Source organism: Heloderma suspectum, chromosome 4 (assembly GCF_057233095.1).
Source record: "Heloderma suspectum isolate Gila_16-S chromosome 4, 16-S_ref, whole genome shotgun sequence".
Classification (NCBI taxonomy): Eukaryota; Metazoa; Chordata; class Lepidosauria; order Squamata; family Helodermatidae; genus Heloderma; species Heloderma suspectum.
The window spans coordinates 97743363-97771322 of record NC_139461.1 but is presented as its reverse complement, the minus strand read 5'-3'; the positions used below and the strand labels follow the sequence as shown (position 1 = coordinate 97771322).

Sequence of the window (27960 nt, the reverse complement as noted above, 5' to 3'; positions counted from 1 at the left end):
TATTTTCTACCCAAATAAGCCAGAACAGGGTGACAGCTGAAAAGCTTGATTTCAGGTTCGATTTCTCCTCTCCAAGGATTACAGTGCCTAGCAGCTTTTGAAATACAAAATACTCAGCTTAGATTTCACGTTTTATTTGTTACACAGAACTATTACTTTCCAAATTGTCTCACCCCCACCCCATTATGGTTGTTTTATCTATCTGTTATTTAGGGCAGCTTATTGCAATGAATAATGCTTACATATATAAGTTGCCCTCCAGAGCTGACGGGCAGCACGCTCTGGCCTCATCCATCAGCCTTGTAAGAACTTAGTTCTGTGGTCATGGGTCCAACAGAAAGGTCTCTCACAGACAGATTAGAGCAACAACAAAAGGCAATGTTAAAGGATTGCCCATGTCTGGTGGGACTGCAAAAGCTTCAGTAAAACAAGTTCATAGCCTAGGTTGGCATCCAATGTTATTTTTTGAAATCACAGATAGGAATTGGTAGCTGGGAATATATTTAATACTTCTGTCTGACCAGCAGAATGTAGCCTTGCCTGGATTGTAGGATTGGCAACCCTCACACTCCTTGGAATGTCCATGACTAATTTCAACAAAGAATGGGATCCAGATTCTGTGGAAAGACAGAAAGGTGGCTGGCTTTTCCTTCTGGCAGCCCTCTCATGTTTTATGGGATTTTGTTATTTATTTTGTAAATTCTCTATAGTATTTCTGTTCCCAGAGAGGCTAACAAAACAAAAAACCTTTAAACAATACAAATTAACCACAGTAAAAAGCATGTCAGCTAAAGTATACAATGGCAGACAGAAGCAAATTCAGCTGAACGAATTAGCCACCTGCCCAACCCCCAAAGGTGGGGACCCAAAGGAAGATGCCATATACTGAGACAGACTATTGGCCTAGCTAGCTCACTATTATCTATACTGACTAGAAGTGTCTTTTCAGGGTTTCACACATGAGTCTTTCCTAGTTAGTAATCAAGTTGCTATACTTTGGGCTAGCCGTACTTTCTGAGCAGTCTTCCAAGGCAGCCTCATGTACAATGAATTCTAATAGTTTAATCTGGAAATTATCAGACCAGCCTACCTTTGTCTTGGAATGACACCAGCTTTAGTTGATGGAAGTATTCCATGTCATTGAACCCATTTGGACCTCCAGAGACAAATCTGACTGGTCAGGAACTCCAACCTGAGCACTCCCATCTCCAACTCCATCCAGAAGAAGATGAACATGACCTCCCTGGGCAAATGTACTACCAACAGTACTTCTCTTGTTAGGATTCAGCTTCAATTTATTTATTGGCACTCATCTAATCCCTTACTGATCCCAGACAACAGTTTAGCATTTCTGTTGTCTAATTTGGATGTCAAGGAGAGATAGAGCTGGGTTTCCTCAGCATACTGATGATGTCTCACTCTAAAACCTCAAATGGCCACCTCAGCTATTTTATGTCCGTGTTAAAAGGCATGGGAGACAATATGGAACCCTTTGGGACCCTGTGGCATAAAGGCTACACAACCAAGCATTAGTCTCTAAGGACCACCTTCTGAGGGCCAAACTAAACATTTAGCTAATCATGCATAGTGGAGCGACATGTGAGAGTTTTATTTACCTTTGTGTAAGTATGTGTGGCCCCATTTCAGGTCTGGCCTGTGGCGCTCTGTGAGGGTGGATTTAAACCTTCCCCCCACCTGTTTTCCCCCCTGAAAATCCATGTGGGGTTGTGTGTGGGAAGGAGGAAGTGTGTGTTTAAAAGAAGTCTCCATTGACTACAGTGGTAGCTTTGGTGGTAGGAAATAATTGTTTCTCAGCCACCATCACCCCAGTTCTTATCTGTGTTCAGTCAGATTCATGCAGAGTGACCTTCCACTTGTGTTCAAGTCATCTCTACCTGCCAAACTGCCTACCACATCAGGGAGTCAAACTCTGCATGGTGGGACAGAGCACTTAGAAGCGATTGTGTTGCCCCTTGAGCCATTTCTGCATCCCACAGAGTGATTGGGGTTTCAACAGCAGTGTCAGCCATACTGATTGGAAACTCCTGGAATCATTAGATTCCAGCAGCCTGTGAGTGTGATCCATTCTAATCTGTCAGCAACCCCTCTGCAAGCCCAAACCTCACTAGGAGTGATCTGATCATGACAAGGAAAACAAAAATCATTCTCTCACATCTAGACCACCATCTTTCTGTCTAGCTGAGCATACCAAGTCAAGGGTGTGATCTTTCACATGTTGGACTGATGACATGTTGGGACAGCCTCATGGTTGTCATGGCAGCCATGACATCTTCAGCTGTACCAGAAAAGGCAGCTTTAGCATGATGTTGGGGTCCCCAAGAACAACCATCTGGGGCTGTCAGCTCAGACAGGGAGAGCAGTGGACAACAGGCTAGTTGGTACATCAACAACATCCTTAATCATTCTCAAAAGTCTGTCACCAGGTACAAGCACTCTAAAGTGGAGCCTACCTCTGCAGAGAAGAATGAAACTCCTATAGACAATGGGTAGATTATCCAACCTAGTATGATGTACCAGTTAAGAGTATCAGCCTATTTACTGGGTGGGGCTGACATGAAATGGGGTGTGTGGGTTTTGATTCAAACTTTTTTTTAAAGTGGTGGCCGCTATTTTGCTTTTCTCAGAATGCCCTGTTCTGCGGTGCATTCTGGAAAATTAAAAAAGCGTCTGCCATAAAAGATGAATGCATCCATTGCCACCCACTGGAGCTGCTTTTATAATGGGCAGCAATTGAATATCTACAGAAAAACCCACAATTTTACGTTTCATTAGAGAGGTGCAGTGTTGAAAATACTCCTCCAAAGAAAGGGCAGTGGTTGAAGAAGGCTTGTTAAAAATATAAATTCACACTGTGATAGTTTTAATCCTGAAAACTAGGGGAAAGCTTTTTTTAACATTTGGATTTCTTTGTTATTTTATTAAATGTTTTATATAAAAGCAGACCAAAGGTTTAAGGCATCCCATGCCATTTATTTTGATGTGGGATTGGGTAGCTGGACAATTTTGGCAGGGGATGAGAGATTAACACTACAATATTATGCATGTTTACTAAGAAGTAAGTTCTGTTATATTCAATGGGCTTTACTCCTAGGTGGGTGAGTGTAAGATAGCAACCTTAATCCCCAGCAAAGAAACATATTTTTGTAAGTGTGCATGGGGAGGGAGAAATATGTACCCTGGAGGAGTCAGCAATTAACATACCCATGCACTATGCTCAGCATCTGAGGTCCTCCTCCGGGTGCCTACTCCAAGGCAGGCTTAGAAGACAGCAAAAAGGGAAAGGGTCTTCTCGGTGGTGGCCCCCCAATTTGATCTCCCCATTGAGGCTCACCTGGCACCAACATTATCTTTTCGGAGCCAGGTCAAGACTTTTCTTTTTTCCCCAGGCATTTGGCAGCATATGATGAGTTTTAATTGATCCTGGATTTGTTTTATGGTTGACTGATTGATCAAAATGTTTTTTTAGTTATATGCGGTCTTTGTATATACTGTCTGTTTGTATTTTTTTAATTTTGCATATTGTATTTTTAATATTTTAATCTTTGTAAACTGCCCAGAGAGCTTCAGCTATGGAGTGGTATAGAAATGTTAATAATAATAATAATACCCCTTCAAAAATCAATATGGGGTAGGTGTTGCATTACAAACAAAAGTAGACACAGCTGAGAAAGATCCACCTCCCAGCTGGGGAGATCTTCACGACAATGGAATGAGAAGCACATTGGAGTATTATCTGGATTTTCATGGAATTGGCTTTGGTCCATCAGGGATACAAGAAGCAAGATAAGCCAAAAGTAGCATACCTTTAAAATCTGGTTTTCAGTGCTTGAAAGGAACATACTTCCGGGCGTGGTTGGGGAAGTAGAACTGAACGTCATCAAACTGGCAGGGGCTGCTCAACCCATGAGAGAGGCTTGTTTCCCATCTCTGTCCAGGCTCCCCGCTGCTGCTACATTATGAATGCAGGGCGACTAATTGTCCCCATGTGTGCAGATTTCCCCGAAGAAACCAAAATCCCCAGTTCTCCAGTGCAGCATCTGAAGGTTCCTGAGAGCTTCCCCTAGCCCAATTTCATCACAACCCAGGAATCTGCTGCGGATTTACTGCCCCCACCCGATTTTCCCCGAAGTGTACACTTTTGCCTATTGCTTCCAACCCTTCCCCCCTTCTCCTTCTCCCTGGTCGCAATGAGAAGGTCCCGTAAACCTGTTACTGTGACAAAGCAGAGACGGGACTTCACGTAACACAGAGAAACTACAGAACGCTAAAGAAGCACAACATCGCAATTGTGATTTAAGGGAGCATTGGAGAAGAGAAAGAGTGCTTTAGGGGAGTTACTAAAGTTGGCCTTTAACCTTTCGCTGCAGGGAAGCGAGATTTATTTCTTACTTCTGAGTAAAAATGCACAGAAAGGGAGGGGGGATATGTTAAATCTTAAAAGCAGGCTACCTAAGGTGATAGAGTGTCCCCACTGCTGTGGTAATGTGAGAGGTCACTGCTGCAGTCCTGGGGATTTTCTCAATGGGGATGGGAAACAAGAGGGAATGGGGTTTCCCACCCCCTTGACCACATCACTGCCAGGTCACAGAGGCATGCCCAGGATTTAATGCAGGGTGGTGGTGGGGTGACACACTGTGGTAAAACTTCCAGGTAGCCGCTTTCACTAAAAAAAAGTTGGAGTAAAAGGAGTTTCAGTAAATGCGGCTTTTCAAGAGGGAAGTGGCTGGTTGGCAGCAGATTGTTGACGACGTCATCTGCCATGAAGGAACTCAAACTGCTCTAGCTTCGCACTAAATCACTCGTGAAGACAGCCATCTGGTCTCCCCAGGTCTCAGTAATCCAGGGAAGGTCTTGTTATGGATGCTTCTCTGGAGGTCCCTGACCCTGTGCTTTTGGGAGCACAGAAGGCTGTCACCAGGAGGGAAGGAGCTTAAAGGCTTGTGCTTGTGAGGAACACTGCACATGGTGCTTTGGACCCTGGCCACTTGTGCTGTAGATAGCTTGAAAATTGTTTGGAAACTTCAATTAATGCAGAATAACAAAATAATAATAGATTTTGGATTGAAATTTTCTAAACTATTTTAAAATGTCATCTGTGTTAGTGGTTTTTGTTATCTGCAGTGTAATATATTTACATTTGATTTTAGAACATGCTATAAAAAATGAAACATTATTTGTGAACTGTCCAGAACATATTTAGATTAAGTGGTTAAAAACTGATAATAAGCTTTGAACTCTGCTCAAATTACTCTTGCCTATTGCATCTCAGCTTCACCTTAGCCCAGAATTACCAATAATACCTTCAGTACATCAGATAAACATGTTAGCATTCCAAAATATATCAAAATATCCCTGGCAAAAACTGTACAAGTTAAGTTCTTAGCCTTTTGAATCTTATTATAACATTACCCCAGCTTTCAGTCTATAAGGTCAGCTTTAACTACTAATCTCATATTACAGGAAATTAGACTGATGACCTGATGCATGATTAGCCCTTTGATGTGTATCATTAAACATTCACTATTTCGTTGTGTTTCTGTTGTTTATTTCACTCATTCTCATTTGATAACTATTTTTAAAGGCATGCTGGCAAACAATAAATATATGAAAAATAGTGTAGTTTACATTCACACAAATGAATATTTTAAATGTACATGACAATGATGGATGCATGTTTTTCTTAATTGTTTATATCATATATGATAACTTCTTCAAGATTAAATTGTGTTACGATGAGTAGTTTATATTATCAGCAACTGGATATGACATTTCAGATTTGTTATTTATTTAGAGAAACAAAGAGCTTTAAAGAAGATGGCAATTATTTTTCACCCTCTTGGAGATGTAACATGCCGTTTCTTTGGCTGGCAAGTATAGCAAGACACTAACTGTGAAAGGACAGCATGCCAGGGATTGTGAGTGCATATTCATGTGTGTGAAATATGTTTTAAAACACATACATACACAAAAGGTTCTTGAGATAACGGGATATGGTAACGGGTACTGTAATAGTTTTGTCAGTGTTATGTATGACCAATCATGTCACTCATGAGATGGAAGCATTTCGTGTTTGGGAGTTATAGCATCGATTATTATTATTATTACTATTACTGTTGTTATTATTTTCTGACCATGGAATAACTGCTAATACTGGCTGGCCTTTTATTCTTCAAATTAGAGTGGAAATGTAGTTTGGACATAATGGATTATTGATTGGTCTGAGAACAGCAGAAGCCCCAAGGCCTTGTCATCAATGGTACTTACTCTCCCATTACAGAATGCATCACTTCATGCTGCTATGCGGGATCCAAATCTGTAGAATATAAGCTTATAATTGTTGATCTTGTAACAGAGCAGTTTTTAGGGCAGGGAGCTCTTCATTGTTGTTATGGGCTCTCCCCCACTCCCCCCCCACCCATGTGTTCAAAGAATAGCTTCTTTGTTTGGGTAGTAAGATAAGCTGGACCAGGATGTTAATGATGTATTTTAATTCATTCCTTATAGTGCTACACTATAACCAATAAAATACATTTCTTTGTCTCTGGGAGGACAAACATGGCCAGTATACTGAAGCACAAAATATGTACTGAGTGGGTGATAGGCCAGCGTTTTTCAACATACCCTGTAGAAGTGAACCAGAATAACCTCTTCGTAGAACTCCTTTAGAAAGTGTTTTGTGACTTATGTTTTGACCATCGCCACTGTTTCCCATTTTTCTCTTTTGAGAACCCTCCCATCATTGCAGATTTTCCTTTGCCAGGGTGCTGTACTTGTTTAATATAGGTGTTTATGGGTGTGTTTTGTCTCTCCAGAAGGGTTATTGTCTGTGGTGCTGTTTCAGAACAACCTAATTATTTTCTCAGGAGGTTTGGAGCCCATTTAGAATATCACCATTAGATCAGAGGAGGGAGGGAGTGAGAAAAAAACAAATGATGTGGTCAAGGAATCTCCAAATAAAGTTGCAGGGTTAACAGTTGCAAATCTGAAAAGGATGTATCCCAGGACATGAAAAGGAGCAGACCCGTTTACAATAAAGTTAAACACACTGCTGTTGTGGCATTTAAAACAGAAGCAAGTTGAATTTAAAGAGTGCACCCCCACCCCGTTTTGTCTTAGTAGCATTCTCCCCTTTTCACTTCTACCTCACTGCTTTGGTGGCTCCTGCTTTAATTTAGTTGATAACTAAGTCAGTTGTCTAGATTAACAACAACAAGAACAAAAAAAAACTTAGCAGAATTTAGCTTCAATGCCTCTTTGAACAAATCAAGGCAAAGTCATGCTGACTTTTTCCTAATGCCTGTATTTACTTTGAAGGATGAAGACTGCTAGGATTTCCTGTGAATTCAAGGATATGCTTACTATTTAAAGACAGGCAGCGCCTCCCCCCCCCCCCGGCCTTCATCTTCCTGCCCCTGTGCATTAGCTGCTCGAGAATTACAGAACAGTTATATTATCTTTGGAAGTAAGCAGTATAAAGGTGAATGAAGTTGTCCATAAAAGGACTAAAGAAAAGCATTTCTGCAGGATATTTGCCAGAGCAAGGAAGTAAGGACTGGTCATTCCACATGTAGTTTTACATCGAGTTTTAATTCCTTGACAGTGGAAGAGGGTTTTTTTGATGTTGGGAAAGGAGCACTGCAATAGATTGTTGGAAATGGAGCAGCAAGACCTGGGATCAAATTCTAGGGCAGCCATAGACTATCTGGGTGGCCTTGAAGACCATACCACTCCTGTAATGTAGGTCACATTGACTTAAGGGTAATGAATTTCCAAGTAAGCATGTATAGGATCGTAACTTCGTAAGTGCATTTCGGATTTTAAAAAATGCGTCCAAAACATTGACATCTGGTCAAGAGCATTTTGGCTGTTCCTCTTGAGGTTGCAAGGGTTGCTGTGCAAAACTTGGAATTCTCATTTCGGAACCAAAAGTTTGTTTTAAAACTTGCTTCGTTGCTTGGGTAACCCTCCCCTCCACACAATCTCCAGTCTGAACAGATCTTATTTCAAGGTGATCTCCTGCTGAAATAACAAAAGCCTAGATTCTTAACATGTTTATATATGAGAGTATATTGAAGTATGGGAAACAGAACTGGGTGCATTCAGTGTTTGTTTTAACTAAGTGAATGCTTAAATGTAACAAGGGTAATGTTAGGGACAGCTGGTGTGATGAGCTGTGATAGTTAAGTCAACTTTGCTTAAAGCTACATTTAGTACATATTTTGAAACGCATGGATTGTCTCCAATAAGATGTGCCATATGTAAAATAATACAACAAAATACAAGAATAAGCTGACACTGAGAAAATACTCTATCACAGAGCAAAGGAAGTTAGCTGGGGGGCTAAAAGAGAGGGGCCTTCTCAGTTGTGGTACCCTGTTTATGGAATGCCCCCCCCAAAGAGTTTTGGCCAGCACCTACATTGTTACTTTTTGAGCACCAGACAAAAACATTTCTCCCATGCATTTTAGATTTTTATATACTTTATATTGTTTTTCCTGTGCTGTTTTTTGTATTGCTTTGGTTTATATAATCTGCCCAGAGAACTGTTGTTATTGGGCAGATAAAAAATACAATAAATAAACAAACAAACAAACAAACCTATTACAATAGACATATTTTACTGTACATGGGGGTGGGGGTGCAGCCTGCAAGCAAAGACAAGCCTGATTAAAGATACTAGATCAGGACAGCTTTCCAATTATGATAGTTGTTCTGAAGCACCTGCAGTGGGAAATCAGGGCAGGACTTTGGTTGCAGCACCATGGAAAGATCCGAGTCAGCAACTTCTTCCAACAAAGGCTGTCAGTGGACTGAGGCCTCATGAGTCCCCTCCACACCGCTGACCTGTGTAGAAACACATGAACTAGTGATTAGCAAGATGGGAGTGATACACACTTTCAGACTCAAAGAGTGCTTATCAATGGGATCTTCTCCAACTGGGGAGAGGTAATGAGCGGGGTACAGCAGGGCTCAGTCCTAGGCCCAGTCCTCTTTAACATTTTTATTAATGGTACAGGGAATACTTAGCAAATCTGCAGATGATACAAAATTGGGCAGGATAAATACCTTGGAAGATAGAAATAAAATTCAGTGTGATCTTGATAGACTGGAGCACTGGGCAGAAAGTAATAGAATGAAATTTAATAGGGATAAATGCCAAGTTCTGCACCTAGGAAAAAGAAACCAAATGCACAGTTACAAGATGGGGGAATACGTGGCTCAACAATATTACCAGCGAGAAGGATCTTGGAATTATTGTAGATCACAAGCTGAATATGAGCCACCAATGTGATGTGGCTGCAAAAAAGGCAAATGCTAGTTTCGGCTGCATTAATAGAAGTGTAGCTTCCAAATCCCATGAAGTACTAGTTCCCCTCTACTCAGCACTTGTTAGGCCTCATCTGGAGTACTGTGTCCAGTTCTGGGCACCACACTTTAAGAAAGATGCAGACAAACTGGAGAGGGAAAAGAGGAGGGCAATGAAGTTGATCAGGGGACTGGAAACAAAGCCCTATGAGGACAGACTGAAAGAACTGGGCATGTTTAGCCTTGAGAAGACTGAGGGGAAATATGGTAGCGTTCATCAAGTACTTGAAAGGCTGTCACAGAGAGGAAGGCCAGGATCTCTTCTCGATCATCCCAGAGTGCAGGACACGGAATAATGGGCTCAAGTTACAGGAAGCCAGATTCCGGCTGGACATCAGGAGAAACTTCCTGACTGTTAGAGCAATATGACAAGAGAACCAATTGCCTAGGGAGGTGGTGGGCCCTCCCACACTGGAGGCATTCAAGACGAGGCTGGACAGCCATCTGTCAGGGATTCTCTGATTTGGACTCCTGCATTGAGCAGCAGGTTGGACTCGATGGTCTTATCCCTTCCAACCCTACTATCCTATGATTCTATGAATCTGGGCAATTCACTCACTGGTCTGAGTCAAGTGAATCCTTAAAGGGCCTGCCTCTCTCACGCACACTCACACAGCACCCCTTGGCCTGAAGAAAAGTGCTTCTCCTCCTTTCTGCGGTCTCTTGTGTTCTTCCTGTGCTGTTGAGTAGGTATGGTGGCGCAGTCGGTAATTGACACTTCAGGCAAATTGGGCTTGGGCAAAAGTGTCTGTGAGGGTGCTGCCTCAGGCTCTGCAGGCTCATGACCACCAGCCACAAGTTCAGTATCACAAAGCTGTTCCTCTTCCTCAGCCAGTGGTATATTTGCCTCCAGACTAGGCTGGCTCATCCACCTCTGACTCTGAACTCGAGGCCGGAGCCATGACAGTCGTGAACCTTAGTCAACAATTCCAAAGTCTGCATGTGAGCAAGTTCACAATTAAGTGCAGTAGGAAGTGTCTAAAAGACAGAATAAGGAAATCACTGCTTACTACCATACAGCAGTGGGCAACTTGTGCTCCAGGTGGTGTGGACTACACCTTCCATCATCCCTCACCACTAGCTATGTTGGTTAAGGCTGCTGGGAGTTGCAGCACAACATCTGGAGTGATACCCACCTTCAGTGTGGGCAATTTCCATGGAAGTGGGATCTGCCATTCCTGCATTATGTTTCCTAACTGGCGTAGAATGCAAAATATCAAACACTTCTCAGTCAGTACAATAAAAGGATCGGTATGGCTGTGTTGTACAATACTCCTGCTGCAGATGTTGGGGGAGTCCCTTCATCAACATGTCTTTTACTTATCACGTTGCTTCCTCCGTTCAAAACTTCAACTTTCTGTGGTCAGTTCAGCTAGTCTTTTGGTACACAGGATTGGCAGGCAGACATCTTAATTCTCAGTATATTGAACGATGAAGGAGTACATCTATTCAGAGCATAATCTCAATAGAAAAAGTGTCATGCTCTAAATGCAATATAGAATGTGTGGACTACCGCCTGTATATGTTCATAGTTATCACTGATAATGCAAGTGGCTATCAGTTTAAAATGATAAGTGGATTCAACTGCTATTAAGTTGAAAAATCAGTTGATCTAAGAAAGATACTGGTTTAGCACCTCACCCTGCAACTTCCTGTGTTAACAGATAATGTGCAAGATTAGGCCTGAGTACTCCTGTTGACAGCCTAACATCAAGACCTATGGTACACATTGTCATTCTGAGCTAGTTATGTAAGTGCAGGGATGTTGGTAGGATCTGTCATACAGGTAATAGTTATCACTACTGGCTGTAGTAGGGTCTGATTGCTCACAGTTCTTCAATGGCATGTAACTGAGTAGTGAAGACACAAAGCACTTAATCATCCTACCATCTTTTATCAAGAAAGTACATTGCTCTCAGTGCAATAAAAGTATCCTTTGCAAGTACTATTCTGTGTGGCTGTTCTACAGCTCTGGAGCTCCCTTTTTCTTGGATACTTGCCCAATCCTGAAATCTTTTTTGACTACTGCACTGTTCACACATTCATGTTAATTGCTTGGTGGTTATATACACAGGAAACTGTTGATTCAGGCAACAGACTCTTAATAAGCTCCAGCTCATGTTGTTTCTTGGTGTAAGAGGAACTAAAGTTAGAGGGGGCAGTAATAGAGATGCCTCTTGAAACATATTGGTGAAGCCTCCTTCTGAAGTGTTGGGCATGCAGATATTACCACTGGAGGCCCATAGGATTGCCCAGAGGATGCCTTTTCACCAACAAAGCAAAGGACATCTTTCTTAAAAAGCAGGGCAGAGTGACTTCACTAAACATGATTGTACCTGTAGCCAAAGATTGGACATGTAATCCTGTGCAATGGGATTTAAGCTGCCTAAGTTTGCAGTCTGTGTGAGCAGTGCAGAAATGAAGGCATCCACTCTTCGATAACAAATGTTGCTCCTGTTGAATTCTATTTTAACCTTCCCAACAATATCCTGATTCAGCCTAAAACTGTTTAGCTTGTTCATGTGAACACTCTCCCTCTAATCCCTTTATTAGCAAGGACTTCCCAGTCTACATTAGCATTTGCCTAAGCAAAGTATTAGTATTATTACCAATTTAATTGGCCTGCGTAGGATACATATTTAGCTGCATTGTTGCTTCCCCTTAAATAAAATATAGGATGCATCCTTTTCTGTCTCTGTATAGCAACCATGCCTAAGATGCCATTTTCAGCTAGGATAGAGTACTGTAGTCTACAAAACTCTTTTATCTCTAAGCAAACAAAAGTTTGGCTGTTTTTCATGAAATTATACATGTCTATAAAACCACAGACTTAAAATATTACAGCTACTTCAAGAAAGGGCTTATTCACTTGAAACTATGTACACACTTTTTTTGGAGTTGGAAAGAAAAATCAAGTGTTTCTGAGACTTATATTCTTATTTTTAGTAAATACCAATTACATATACACACATAGTCTGTCTCTCAGTGTCTGAAACTACTTTTCCATAGGTATGTATGAATTCTCCTACTGAACTTTTAGTTTTATGAATTACAGTAACATTCAAGTCAGATGTAATACAGTATAAGTTACAATTTTTGATACAGGTGAAAATAAAATCTTGATAGCAGCCTATTGCAAGGGATCCAGCTAAAAGGTGTTTTTCTTTTTAAAAAATTGAATTGGGTTGCCTTTAGTAATGCTGTGTTGTGTTCTTTGTTTTGCTTCTAGGTCTGGTTTGCCATCTGACTCAAAAACACTAATGAACACATATATTCGAAATGCTTTCAAACAGCTGAGGGAAAACCTGGATATGAGAATGAAGAGATAAAAGTCTCAGTCAGCAGAAATTCATGCTTGAAACGGCAACATAATCTCCCACTCCTGTACAGGGTTTTTACTGTTTGACTGATGTTGCTGTAGCACAGATGGATTGTAGTATAGATGCAAACATGGAATTACGAAGAGCCTCGAGTCCTCACAAGTCGAACAAAAATGACGTGGATACGGATAAGTTGGTATCGCACAGCTGTTGCATATGTGGCAAAAGTTTTCCTTTCCAGAGCTCACTATCACAGCACATGAGGAAACACACTGGGGAGAAACCGTACAAGTGCCCTTATTGTGACCACAGAGCTTCCCAGAAGGGCAACTTAAAGATTCACATTCGGAGTCACAGAACAGGCACTATCAGCCAGGGGAATGAAGTGGAGATGGGAGGAGAGGCACAACTTAGTGAGATGAGAGTCTCAGAAGGCCTTGGTGGTTGCACCAGCCCTACCAAAAGCACCTCTGCCTGCAACAAGATATTGAATGGAGCAATTCCAACAGAAGAAGGAAAGATCTTGCTCAGAAGCAGCAGGAAAGAAATGGTTGCAGAAGCACCTGTTGGAGAAGATGTTAAATTATGCACTTTTCAGTGCACCTTCTGCAAAAGCAAGTTTGAAGGGAAGAAAGAATTGGAGCAGCACATACATCAGGTCCACAAACCTTTCAAATGTAGGCTGTGCAACTACATGACATTAAGACAGGAGACACTGTTAAACCACATAGAGAGAGACCACATTACCACTCAGATTCCAAATGGGGAAACATATGCTGAAAACTACAAGACTGAGTCAAATGCAGGGGAGTTTCCTTGTGAAGTCTGTGGACAAGCCTTTAGTCAAACATGGTTCCTCAAAGCTCACATGAAGAAGCATCGAGGGTCATTTGACCATGGATGCCACATTTGTGGCAGGAAATTTAAAGAGCCCTGGTTCCTCAAAAATCACATGAAATCCCATGGCCCAAAATCAGGGAGTAAAAACAAGCCAAAAAATGATTTAGAGCCTATGGCCACTATTAATGATGTCATTCAGGAGGAGACCATTGTGACTGGTTTGTCCCTGTATGAAGTTTGTACAAAGTGTGGAAACCTGTTTACAAATATGGAAAGCCTAAAATCACATAATTCTGTACACTGCAGATCTCAAGCAGCCCGTAATGAACACAGAGCTGAGAGGCTAGTTGATGGAAGCCTTGACACATCTATAGCAAAGCAGTTTTTCCTCCAATATCTAAACTTGAGGCCAACTGTAGGGGTTGATGGCATTCCAAGGGGCCAGTTGGGAAAAAGAGTAGCTGAGCTGGATCCAGTAAACAGTTACCAGGCTTGGCACCTCGCTACCAAAGGAAAGGTTGCAGAACCTTCTGAATATGTGAAGTATTTAGGTTGGGATGAAGTCCTAGCCGATGCTGATGTCACTTATGACAGGGACAAAAGGGAATATATTCTTGTCAGTCAAGAGAAGCGCAAACAAGAGCAGGACTCGCCAAGCTCTTCCAATCATCCGAAGAAGAAGAATTGCAGTAGTGGGCGTTCAGAGAAAACCAACAGTACACAGTCAGGGGACAACTGCATCCTTGGCCAAGATGACCTAGAGTACAGACCATCCTCACGACAGAGCAGAAGGGCATCACAGAACAAGTCTACAGAGTGCTTTGAGTGTGGCAAGATCTTCCGCACTTATCACCAAATGGTGCTTCATTCCCGTGTGCACAGGAAAGACCGCAGAAGCTGCAGTGAGGGCGGGGCAGCAGCTCAACAAGATCGATACGGTTCAAACAGTGAGGATGGCGATTCTGGGTCTGTCAGTGGGCCAAGCACTCCAAGTTCTGCTTCTGCCCCAGAAGATTCAGTCACCTCTGGAGTGGGTGAGGAGGGGCCTGAGGATAGTTCAGAGGAAGGAGCACACGAGCCATCACCATGTAAGTATCTACAATTTCCTTACTTTCCCCCTTAGGACAAAGCCCTTTGCATATTTATACAAAAGAAAGTCCTACAACTCCCAGCATCCCTCACCAAGCACTCCTGGTTTGGGATTGCTGGGAGTTGTAGGACTTTTTTCTGTTTACATGCCTAGGATTGTACCTTTAATTATATTGCTTTATTTCTTGTAAGCTACAGTAGTTCATAAGCTTTTCAACTGCATTGGATGCATAATGTTGGTCACACTGAAACAAAGGTCTGAACAACATGTAAGAATCTTACCAAACCTTGAACCTCACCAAAGGCTTTTGAACCATGGGTTGAATCAAGACAAAGCTAGTTGCACTTAGATATCAGTGTGAAAAATTGGTCATGCCAGACTGATGTACCATTCATTGATTTGAATGAGAATTGTGACTAATGAGCTCTGTTTGGTCATTCAATCCTATGTGATTAGAATCATATGATAGGGAAGAGTGGGGAGGTGCTTCTTGGTTCTTTCCCTGGTGCCTCCCCTCGCTGCCCTTGTGCTGAGCCTGCTCTGCCCACGTAGGCTCTCTCTGCACAATTTAGAACAGGGTTCTATGCAAGTACAGTAGGCTCCCCGGTTCAGACTTTCTCCACCGAGTGGAGGTTGGTAGAGATGTGATGGAAAGGATGGACCCAATGAGTGTAGCACCACTCTCCCCTTCATGTTTGAAGACTGTACCCCCAAATAGGGTTAATGTCTGAATTCAACCCAATACCTTTAACCACTGTCAGGTTTTTGTTAAAATTGTGTGATTCCACGCTATTAGAATGTGCATAAATTAATGAACCGCAAGAGGATGACCACTTCTGCAGACCTTTTCCATCTGAGCAGGACCTTCCCTTCCACTGAGCTGTCAGTTGCGTGGGAATTGGCTCTGCCCACGTGATTGATTCTTGCCCACTCCCTGGTGGCATTGAATTGCACCACATGGAAGCAACTCCCATACTGTGTCTGTGTAAGGAAAGAGGGCCTTCTATATGATTAAAGATGATACTGAGTAGGTGATACTAAGGTTCTTTATTTGGCATTATTAGCTTGAATCCACAACTTAACATGAGGTAGTTTACAATTGTGATTTAGCCTCTTAACCATGATTACAAATCCAAGATTGAAGGCAGTTATGTGGTTGCTACCTTGAATGTGTTAAGAAGCCAAACGTTTGCTTAAAGCAGCCATGTGTAAATAGTACTTATGAAATCCCATCAGGTCTGAGCTTGCCTGAAATAAAAGCTGTAGAAGGCTCCTGAATGGGCTGAGTAGACAACATGGCGGCGGACCCAAGAGTTAGAACATGAGCCCCTCTCAAATTCCTATAAGGTATGAGTGGGAGTAATTTAAAGCAAGAAAGGGCAAGTGAAGAGAGGTGAGGAATTCCACAATTATCCCTTTGAAACTGCCTCCCCTCAACTGTTTTTTCTTTCCTGGTGAGGCTCCAAGGTCAGATGTAAACTCTGCCGGTGGTTAAGGACAGAGTGTTTTTTTTGGCGGGAGGGATAGCAAAGTGTGTAAAGAAGAGTTCATTATCCCCTTCTTACCCACAACTTCCGCACTGTACGTTACACTCCCTTTTATAGGAATTCGACACTGCTTGCATTCTTCCACATGGGTCATGCTGCTTCAGTGTGTCGTTAGCTTCTTAGAAGTGTTGTTTTGATGTGAGTTCCATTGACTTCAGTAGGTCTGGGATGTATCATTAGGATGTCACTGTCTCTGAGAAACGCTGTGGTCTGTGTCATATGTTCATGCACATCACCATATGATGGATATCTTTTGGGTCCTAATATTGCTCTCATTTATGAAAGACTCTCCTTGATTCAGAAATGACAGTCTGTTTTCACTGATGGTAACCCTTAAAGCACCTAGATTGGTTAACAACCATCAATGAGATAAGGGTACATTCTTCTCTTCTTTTTCCTTTTGTTCCTGTGCCTTAAAAAGTTGTGTTCAAAGAACACCAAGCCTGTAATTAATCTCTCTGGATTACTGCAGTCCTCAGAGTCTGACTCTGGTTAAATGGAACAAATTATTCTCCAAATAGAAGCAATGTAAATATTTGAAAGGAAACTATTGTGACTGCTTTTGTATCATCCCCCCCCCATTTTTCACTGTTGATTTTTCTTTGTTCATAAGGTTCTTTCAAATTTTGAGAAAAGAAAATTGCTTTCCTACAACTTGTTTCTATTTTTCTTGTTGGTAGAACAATGCTTTCCTGCTGACATTATTTTTCCCCTTGAGAGTTAGCTGATTTGAGTTTTGAGGTTTTTTAGCCTGCTGTTGGGAACATTGCTGAAGAAATAATCAGCACAGCTCTGAAGGAAATTTAGCTAACATTTACTGTTCCTATACTGATGAACATTTCACACATTAAGCAGAGGCAAATCTAGGTTTGCCACCTAGTTTGCATTTGACAAAGAGGTGAAACCAATCACTGCTCCCTCATGAGTGCAGTGTACCTGTATCATCCATCACTTACAGATGTGTTTGTTGCGTTCATGCATTACACTCTGTATCTGTGTAATGGTCCAAAGACTCATATTGCATCATCATGAATTAACTTATTTTTCCTTAATCTTTGACGCTGTAATAATGTGCTTGCTGTTTTTGAAAAGGGCATTTCCAGATCACTGTGGTATTCTGGAAAGTCAGGCATGTATTTATTTAAGTTTCTATCCCACTGCATTCTTAAGTCTGGTTATGATAGAACACATAAAGAGACACAAAGTGTAAATATATTGATATAACCTATTAAAATATATGATAATAACATTGATTAACATTGCAAACGAATTATTGGCAAATATTTTAGCCAAAACTGGAGCTGTTCTCATGTTTTAAGAAAGAAGGACATGGACCCAAAGAGTGATTGTCAGTGAATTTGCCAAGTATTGATGAGACCTTGGTTTCTTAAAAAAAGTCAGAAGGCTCCAAAAGTTACATAAGAAGATAGATTTTATGTTAATAGAACAATGGAGAAACAGGAAGTGATAATATAAAAAAACTCAAGAGTGAATTAATCATGTGAGTTGGATGGCATATCAGAAGAAAACTTCCATATTTTAGTTTGCCCCCTCCACCTGAGATATTATGATAGCAATCCTATATCCACTTTCTTGGGTTACGTCCATTGAACTCAGTGGAACTTATTTCTGAGTAGACATGTATAGGATTGCACTGTTAAAGATTAAACATACAGACTACATCTGATGTCGTGGATTAAACAGCTGCAATGACATTTTTTGGGGGGACGTTTCTTCATTCATGATCCCCCTCCCCAATCTTTGATACCAACTAATGAGGGCCTGCTATGTCCATTATGGATGTCAGGTTGTCATCTAAACAGCAGGATCTATTCTGTGGTCGCTCCAAGGCAAAGGAATGCTCTCCCATGGGAAGTTCATTTCTCCCATTGGCTTGCTTCTTTCCAGAAGCAAGTGAAAATATATCTATTGTGTGAAGCTTTGGGAAAATGAGTTTATCTTATTTCTGCTCCTGATAAGTTTTATGTTTTAAATTGTTTTTACAAAGAGTTTTTTTGCAAATTTTAAAGTGTGTTTTTTTAATGTAAACTGCCTTGAATACTTCGTTGAAAGATGGTATATACATGTTTTAATAAGTAAATAAATAAAATATGTTGATTGGGAACAAACAGGATTCATCAAAATCCAGGTTATAGAAGATAGTTTTCAGATAGAAATTAATCTTATTAAAAGCCAATAAATCCAAAAATAGGTATGGCTATTAGTAGATGCTTTCAGTTCAGGTAATTAATTTTTAAGCAGTTTTTAAGGCTCATAAACTGAAGGAAACATTAAAATAATAGATTGTGTCATTTTGTATGTTCTTATGTTCTTAATCCAATGGAAGACAGATGACACCCAGTTCTACCTCTCTTTTACATCAAAACCAGGTGAGGCAGTGACTGTTCTGAATCAGTGGCTGGGCACGGTAATGGACTGGATGAGGGCTAATAAACTGAAACTCAATCCAGACAAGACGGAGGTACTGTTAGTGGGTGGTTCGTCTGCCCGGCTAGGTGATATTCAACCTGTTCTGGAGGGGGTTGCACACCCCCTAAAGGATCAGGTTCGTAGTTTGGGGATGCTCTTGGATCCAGAACTGTCACTTCAGGCACAGGTGAACTCAGTGGCACGGAGCACTTTTTATCAGCTTAGGCTGGTATACCAACTATGCCCTTATCTGGACAGAGATAGCCTTGCTACAGTTATCCATGCTCTGATAACTTCTCGTCTGGATTACTGCAATGCGTTATACGTGGGGCTGCCTTTGAAAACGGTCCGGAAACTTCAGCTGGTCCAAAATAGGGCAGCAAGATTGTTAACAGGGACTGGCCTGCGAGCTCATATTACGCCAATACTTTTACAGCTGCACTGGCTGCCGGTCCATTTCCGGGCCTGATTCAAAGTGCTGGTGTTAACATTCAAAGCCCTTAACGGCTTGGGGCCAGGTTACCTGAAGGATCGCCTCCTCCCATATGTGCCTGCCCAGACCTTAAGATCATCATCAGCGGCCCTTCTCCATGAGCCCCCGCCAAAGGAAGTGAGGCGGGTGGCTACTAGGAAGAGGGCTTTTTCTGCTGTGGCACCCCGGCTCTGGAATGAGCTCCCTAGTGAGGTTCGCCTGGCGCCTACATTGTATTCCTTTCGGCGCCAGGTGAAGACCTTTTTATTTTCCCAGGCATTTTAGCATTTTAGCTTTCTAAATTTTTATCTTTGCTGTTTTAAATCTGTATTTTAAACTCCTGCACTGCTGCTAGATTTTATTGTGGTTGTATTGTTATATTGTCAAGCCCCTTCATGGATCACTGCCTTGTTGTGGCGAAGGGGCTTGCGTAACTCAGTGAAGCCATAAGCTATGCCGTGCAGGGCCACCCAAGACGGACAGGTCATGGCAGAGAGTTCTGACAAAATGTGGTCCACTGGAGAAGGAAATGGCAACCCACTCCAGTATTCTTGCCAAGAAAACCCCATGGAACGTATCACAAGGCTAAAAGGGATGACGCCGGAAGATGAGCCCCTCAGGTCGGAAGGTGTCCAATATGCTACTGGGGAAGAGCAGAGGGTATTTCCAAGTAGCACCACAAAGAGTGAAGCGGCTGGGCCAAACCCGAAAGGACACTCAGCTGTGGATGTGTCTGGTGGTGAAAAGAAAATCCGATGCTGTAAAGAACAATATTGTTTAGGAACCTGGAATGTCAGATCAATGAATCAAGGTAAGCTGGAGGTGGTCAAACATGAGATGGCAAGATTGAACATCGACATCTTGGGAATCAGCAAACTAAAATGGACAGGCATGGGCGAATTTAATTCAGGTGACCATCATATCTACTATTGTGGGCAAGAATCCCTTAGAAGAAATGGAGTAGCACTCATAGTCAACAAAAGGGTGGGAAAAGCAGTACTGGGGTACAATCTTAAAAATGATAGAATGATCTCAGTACGAATCCAAGGCAAACCATTCAACATCACAGTAATTCAAGTCTATGCCCCAACCACTGAGGCCGAAGAAGCTGAGGTTGATCGGTTCTATGAAGACCTACAACACCTTCTAGAACTAACACCAAAAAAAGATGTCCTCTTCATCATAGGGGATTGGAATGCTAAAGTAGCAAGTCAAGAAATTACCGGGATAACAGGCAGGCATGGCCTTGGTGTACAAAATGAAGCAGGACAAAAGCTAATAGAGTTTTGCCAAGAGAACATGCTGATCATAGCAAACACTCTTTTCCAACAGCACAAGAGGCGACTCTACACATGGACGTCACCAGATGGTCAATATCGAAATCAGATTGATTATGTCCTTTGCAGCCAAAGATGGAGAAGCTCCATACAGTCAGTAAAAACAAGACCTGGAGCTGACTGTGGCTCAGATCATGAGCTGCTTCTTGCAAAATTTCGGCTTAAATTGAAGAACGTCGGGAAAACCACTAAACCGTTCAGGTATGACCTAAATCATATCCCTGATGAATATACAGTGGAGGTGAGGAATAGATTTCAGGGATTAGACCTGATAGACAGAGTGCCTGAGGAACTATGGACGGAGGTCCGTAACATTGTTCAGGAGGCAGCAACGAAATCCATCCCAAAGAAAAAGAAATGCAAGAAAGCCAAGTGGCTGTCTGATGAGGATTTACAAGTAGCTCACGAAAGAAGGGAAGCGAAAAGCAAGGGAGAAAGGGGAAGATATACCCAACTGAATGCAGAGTTCCAGAGAATAGCAAGGAGGGACAAGAAGGCCTTCTTAAATGAACAATGCAAAGAAATCGAGGAAAACAACAGAATGGGAAAGACTAGAGATCTCTTCAAGAAAATTGGAGATATCAAGGGAACGTTTTGTGCAAAGACGGGCATGATAAAGGACAAAGAAGGCAGGGACCTAACAGAAGCTGATGAGATTAAGAAGAGGTGGCAAGAATACACAGAAGAACTATACAGGAAAGAGCTGAATGTCCCTGATAGCCATGATAGTGCGGTCATTGAACTTGAGCCGGACATCCTAGAGAGTGAAGTCAAGTGGGCCTTAGGAAGCATTACTAACAACAAAGCTAGCGGAGATGACAGTATTCCAGCCGAGCTATTTAAAATCCTAAAAGATGATGCTGTTAAAGTGCTGCATTCAATATGCCAACAAATCTGGAACACTCAACAGTGGCCACAAGACTGGAAAAGGTCAGTTTACATTCCAATTCCAAAGAAGGGCAACGCCAAAGAGTGTTCAAACTACCGCACAATTGCACTCATTTCACATGCCAGCAAGGTGATGCTCAAAATCTTACAAGCTAGGCTTCAGCAGTATGCGAACCGAGAACTACCAGAAGTACAAGCTGGGTTTTGAAGAGGCAGAGGAACTAGAGATCAAATCGCCAACATTCGCTGCATCATGGAGAAAGCAAGAGAATTCCAGAAAAACGTCTATTTCTGCTTCATTGACTACGCTAAAGCCTTTGATTGTGTGGATCACAACAAACTGTGGCAAATTCTGAAAGAGATGGGAGTACCAGACCACCTTACCTGTCTCCTGAGAAACCTGTACGAGGGTCAAGAAGCAACAGTAAGAACCAGACATGGAACAACCGATTGGTTCAAAATTGGGAAAGGAGTACAACAAGGCTGCATATTGTCACCCTGCTTATTTAACTTATATGCAGAGTACATCATGAGAAATGCCGGGTTGGATGAATCAGAGGTCGGAATTAAGATTGCCGGGAGAATTATCAACAACCTCCGATATGCAGACGATACCACCCTAATGGCAGAAAGCGAAGAGGATCTAAAGAGCCTCTTGTTGAGGGTGAAAGAGGAGAGTGCAAAAGCTGGTTTGAAATGCAACACTAAAAAATTGAAGATCATGGCATCTGGCCCCATCACTTCCTGGCATATAGAAGGGGAAGAAATGGAAGCAGTGACAGATTTTACTTTCTTGGGCTCCAAGATCACCGCAGACGGTGACTGTAGCCATGAAATTAAAAGACGCTTGCTCCTTGGGAGGAAAGCTATGGCCAACCTAGACAGCATAGTAAGAAGCAGAGACATCACCTTGCCGACAAAGGTCCGTCTAATCAAAGCTATGGTTTTCCCAGTAGTAATGTATGGCTGTGAGAGCTGGACTATAAGGAAGGCTGAGCGCCGAAGAATTGATGCTTTCGAACTGTGGTGCTGGAGAAGACTCTTACGAGTCCCCTGGACTGCAAGGAGGTCAAATCAGTCCATCCTAAAGGAAATCAACCCTGAGTGCTCATTGGAAGGACAGATACTGAAGCTGAAGCTCCAATATTTTGGCCACCTAATGCGAAGAGAAAACTCCCTGGAAAAGACCCTGATGCTGGGAAAGACCGAAGGCAAAAGGAGAAGGGGACGGCAGAGGATGAGATGGCTAGATAGCATCACGGATGCAATGAATATGAACTTGAGCACGCTCCGGGAGAGAGCGCAGGACAGGAAGGCCTGGCGTGCTATGGTCCATGGGGTCACGAAGAGTCGGACACGACTGAACGACTGAACAACAACAACATTGTTATATTGTGGTTTTAATGTTCTGTATATTTTAAATTGTTTTATTCTGTGTTGCTTGGATTTAATTTTTGTGAACCGCCCAGAGAGCTTCGGCTATTGGGCGGTATAGAAATAAATAAATAAATAAATAAATAAATAAATACACAATAACTGTTTCCCAGTTATTGGGAATGTGAAACACAAGTCAAGATTGTGTCCTATTACCTCATCTTTTTGAAGTATGTCTTGATCCATGTGCTGCTAATTAGGTCAAATAGAGAAGTGCATGAGATATCCATGCACAAACTGAAATTCAGGATAAATCTGCATGAGAATAATGTGGTGTTGAAAATGACAAGTTAATTACAGATAATATTTGGGAAAGATTGAGTCAGATGCACCAACAGTGAGTTCAGTTTGTTATATTTTCCACAACTTCGGGTTTGAAAACTAGCTGAATGTATTGTAGAAATAAGAATATTTTTGAACTTTTAAAGTGCATTGATGTTGGCACCCCCTATTTACAGCTTATATGTACTAACAACAGCAATTAAGTTGTCATTATAAAGACTTAAGATAATAAAATGTTTTTTGCCAAAATTAGTGGCTAAAATGTAATCTGTTTTAGCAGTACAAGAGAACAAATCTATGGCTCCTGGATAGCATCTGGGGTACCATAGGAACCTATGGATCTGGGGTGCCATAGGAAGCCACTGAATAGGCCCAGTAATGGACTCTCACTCATGTTTGATTAGACTCATGAGTTTGTTCTTCATGTGCGTTCCCAGATGTCTTCCGCTTTGCTTTATTGATCTCAGTTCAGGTGCACACCAAAGACCCTCACAGACTCTGCTTGGTGGAAGAGAGTGCTTGGGAGTGATCGTGTCAATTACCCAGGTTTTATCTATCAGTTCCAGAGGGCAACAAGAGCTTTGACAGGAGAGCCAAGTATACCAACTGGAAAATCACCCAGAGCCTCTCAGGAATCCATCAGACAATTTGATAGATTTTGTCGAGGGACAGACAATTTCAAGAAGTCCCCCACTGTTGCAGAGAGGTAATGCTACTGACAGCCCAAACCTCAGTAGGAAGTGATTCAACCATGACAAGGGAATAGATGTTGAATCCCCACATTCAGCTCACAATCCTCCTTTCTGATTGAGAGAACCAAATCTAGAATGTGTCCTGATTCATTTGTTGGACCAGAGACATGTAGGCCAGCCCCAGGATTGTCATGGTGGCCATGAAGTACTAAGCTGCCCCAGAAAAAGAACATCCCAGCATGGATGTTGAAGTCACCGCTGACAATCACCCTGGGAGTTTTCAACACCAAATCTGAGACCATTTCCCATACTCAAAGGCATGGGTAGTCAGGAAGAATCCTGGGCAGTGCACCAGCAGAATTGCCAGTTTGTCCCAAGCACCCAACACATGGTACAAGCATTCCAAATTAGTACTTATACAGACTAGAAACCTAGAGAGGGAACTCCTATAGACAGCAATTCCCTCTCCCTATACCTTCAGTCTGTGTTGATGTGGCACTAAATACCCAGGCAGGCACAGCTTGGAGAGCCCAACTCATCCAAGCTTCCCACCTAGGTCAGTGATACAAACTTAGCCCAGTCCTCTTTTTCAATATTAAGTCATAGATAATACAGGTTTTGTTTTGGACTGACCTGGCATTCAACAAAAGCACCAGTAGGCCAGAGGACAGGCTTGAATGATAACATAGAACCTTCCTGTTAGGAAAATGACCAGAACAGATGTAAGATTTTAAGTAGTTCTGTGCCAAATCCTGCCCCTTTTTTCTCCCTATGAAAGAGGCATTGTTTTTTCTGCCTCTTTCACAGGGAGGGGGAGAATTTCAGAGAATTTTCTACTTGGGTTGGGGAACAGGGTTTCCACATACCTTTTTAAAGTGTAGGAAATTCTTGAGGGGTCTTCTTTCTATTTTTTTTTAAAAAACAACAACACACTCCCTGCACTTACAAGAGCCCAGGACTCTTCTCCAGCTGGGAGTTCTTCCTGAATGCTTATTGGAGAAGGAAAGGTCACATGGTCTCCTGGGAGTTTAGAAAAAACTGCTGGGCTAGTGGAGAGGCCTGGGCTCCTGCAAGTGCAGTGGGTGTTAAAAAAAAAAGAAAGAAGAACCCTCAAGAATTGCCTACACTTGAAAAGATATGTGGAAACCCTGCCACCCTCCCCAAGGAGAAAACTCTCTGAAATTCTCACCTCTTCCAGCCTCTCAACCAGAGTTTTCATTTTGCCTCCCCTACCCCCGAAATGCCGAAAATTGAAGAATTGAAATTTTTGGCACAGCACTAATTTTAAATGCCTCATCCCAGCCTATACGAATCCCACCATCCTATCTCTCCCTAGCCATAACCATTCTTATAGGGGCAGCCCCATTCCATTGCCTCCCTAAGTTAACCCACCCAGGCCCATAACTGAAACAGCAGTAAAACAAACAAAATGACACCCTTACCCTCATGGCTCCTGAAGAGGAAATCCCCAATGATGTCATCCTTAGGTGGTGACTCCGGCAGTGGTAGGCCCACCTATCAAGGCAGCATTCCTTTTAAACCTCTGCCCCAGGAAGCTGATGCAAGTAGACAGGATGCAGCTGGAAACATCTGAATCAGGCCTTGACCCCACTAGAAGCAAAACTTTCCAGGCATCAGGAGTCTTCCTGGAGAAGCCACAGGTAAGCCGGCAGCAGATTCAGGCTCGTAGCCAGAGCTGGACTGGGTAGCTCCCCCTCCCATTTTCTCTGCCCCCTCTAAAATTTTTTTACAAACAAATAATTAAAGAACAGTTTAACAATTTTGTCTTTAAAAGGCCTGCAAAGCAGATGAACCGCCTCCTGCTTTTTTGGTGAACCCCCCCCCCGCCCCCCGGAACATTTAGCCTTGCTATGAGCCTGAGCAGATTGCAAACTGCATCAATGTGCACCTGGGTTGGTGGTCTCTTCTCCTTCTCCCTCCCTGTTGTTGGGTGCTTGCACTCTGGAGCCCAAGACAATGCTTCACTAAGGTCCTGCCCCAGGAAGCTGGTGCAAGCAGCCATGAATGTGGCTGCTAAACACTGTTGAGTCAGGCCTGGGCCTTCTAGGAGATAAAGCTATCTAGGCACCACAACCCTCTCTGGAGAAGCCGCAGGCAGGCAGCAGATGGTAACATGCAGTCACAATTTCAGTCTTTGTCAGGGTCAGTGTAAAACAAGCAATGGTCAAGCTTTGTTGGTGGTCTGTTACAAAGTGACTGAGAAATTTAGATCACCTCAGTCCTTTTGTTTCTTCCTCCTAAGTGCCTTTCCTTCTTTTTTCCTCTGTTGCCATCCTCATAACCAAACAGACAATCCAATCAAAGGCTGATTTTTATTTGCTCATCTTTTATGTTATCTTAAGGGTTTGTAGTCTGCAGCCTGCTGTTGAGGTTTGCAAGAATTTTAAGTGGTTGACCTTTTCAGTCAAAAGGAAAACTACTGTTGTTCGAACCACAACAGTATTGGATAAAAATAAGAGTGTTTTGAAACTCCTCATTATACTCTTATCATTTGATTTAAAAATCTTCAAATATAGTTGGGAGCCATTCTGAGTGGTCCTAAACTATTGCCAGTGTTGTTTTATATACACTGTTGTTCTTCATTTAATGTTTTTAATAACCTGAGCTGTATGTGTACATTGATGTCCCCTTAGGCATTTAGGATGCAATCCTGTACTTGAATTATGCTGGCTGGATGGCTGTAGGATTTGGCGGAAGCCCTGCCATGCCAGTGGAACACCAGATACACCACCACCACCGTGACAGATACATTGACAGAACGTGTCGATGTGTGGAACACTTGGCAAAAGAGTTATTCCTTCCCTGATGGCTCTTGAACCCTTGTCCCAGGAGAGCTGTGTGTGTTCTCCACAAGTGTCCTGCCCAGGGAGCTATGTGGGTCCTGTGTTGCGTCAGCTTTCCTTACTTCCCTTTGCGTTTGTTGTACTTGTAAACAGTGCTTGTGAATGGCATGAGGGCATTTGAACCCCTGCCTGAAGGAATCCCTGCATACTGGCATCTGTGGGGTTGTTGCTGGCTGTGCCACTGGGGCTGTTGGAGTGGATCATAGAATAGAAAGGTTGGAAGGGGCCTACAACACCATCGAGTCCAACTATAGTGCCATGATGTGTGTGTGTGTGAGTGGTAATGCTGGGATGTGTGTCCTCATTGTGAATTTGCTGGCTCCCTTCATGTTTGGGCACATGTGAGTATCATTGTCTGAATAGTCCCTGACTAGTTGGCTTTGGCAGTATTTGCAAGGATACAGCATTTTCCATTTTTATGCCATTTTTTCCCTTCCCCTCCCAGGCTGAGGATGCATTTGATGTGGTCGTTCTTCCACTAGTGTAGAGGCAGTGTATCTCTTGGCCCCACTCCCAGTATAATGTGAGTGTAGGATTGCTCTGCCAATCCATTAAGGAAGATGTAATGAGATTTAAAGCAAGTTGATTTCAATTTAGTGTTTTTTGTTTTGTTTTGTTGGAGCATGGTCCAGGGCAAAAGAAGAGAAGCAAAATATACGTTACTGAGGATACAATAGATTGAAATGACTCCCAGTACAAATTATCAGAGTCATTGGGACATTGCCTAGATTTCAGTTCAGTTTGGAGTTTGCCTTCAGGGCTTAATTTTGTGGTAACACATGATTACTCAAGTTAGTCAAGATGTCCTAATTCATATATGTTAGTATGTTGAAGTAGATATATGCTGACTCCAAAAGTCTACAGTTAGTGGTAGATCTGTGCAGAATAGTGGAAATGCACGAGAAGAGTTGCCTTGGACATTGAAATCAATGGAAAAATCCTAACTTAGGTGAGAGCTCCAGGTCTGCATCAGAGCTCCTTCATTCATATGGATCCCCTTGATTAAGGCAGCCTGAGTGTGTTCCATGCCTTAGAGATAACTTATTCTCTTGTGTCTTGTTGCAATCTATGCTGCACTCAGCTGGAAGCAGCCTTTTGAAGCTTTATGGATCATGGATGATTGAGAGGGGCAGAGAGTAAAAGAGATTTGTCCAGTGGAGTTTCCCCTGTGCTATTCCCCTGTGGCTTTCCTGCTTGCTTTTTGGGAGGTGACGTGAAATGTTTTTATTTCATGGCTGGTATAAATAATGGATATTTGCATATTTATACCGTTGCATATTTGCATATTTATATCTTATGTTGCATATTTATATCTTCTACAATTCCATAATTCTCATTTTGCTGTCGGCTGCTGATAATTCTTCTCCCATGGCTATA

The 27960-nt window shown here is 42.3% G+C and overlaps 1 protein-coding gene across 14 annotated transcripts in view; it reads left to right on the top strand.

Moving 5' to 3' along the window:
* The window catches only part of ZNF516 (zinc finger protein 516), a 158170-nt gene that overhangs the window by 44767 nt on the left and 85443 nt on the right, over nt 1–27960 (top strand). For all 14 annotated transcript variants that reach the window (XR_014790192.1, XR_014790191.1, XM_084850023.1 and 11 more), the window contains one exon: nt 12617–14635. Coding sequence is in view for 12 of the 14 variants with exons in the window: in XM_084850023.1 (XP_084706149.1) it covers nt 12814–14635 (1822 nt within the window). In the remaining 2 variants the exon portion in view is untranslated. The remainder of the gene's footprint in view (nt 1–12616; nt 14636–27960) is intronic.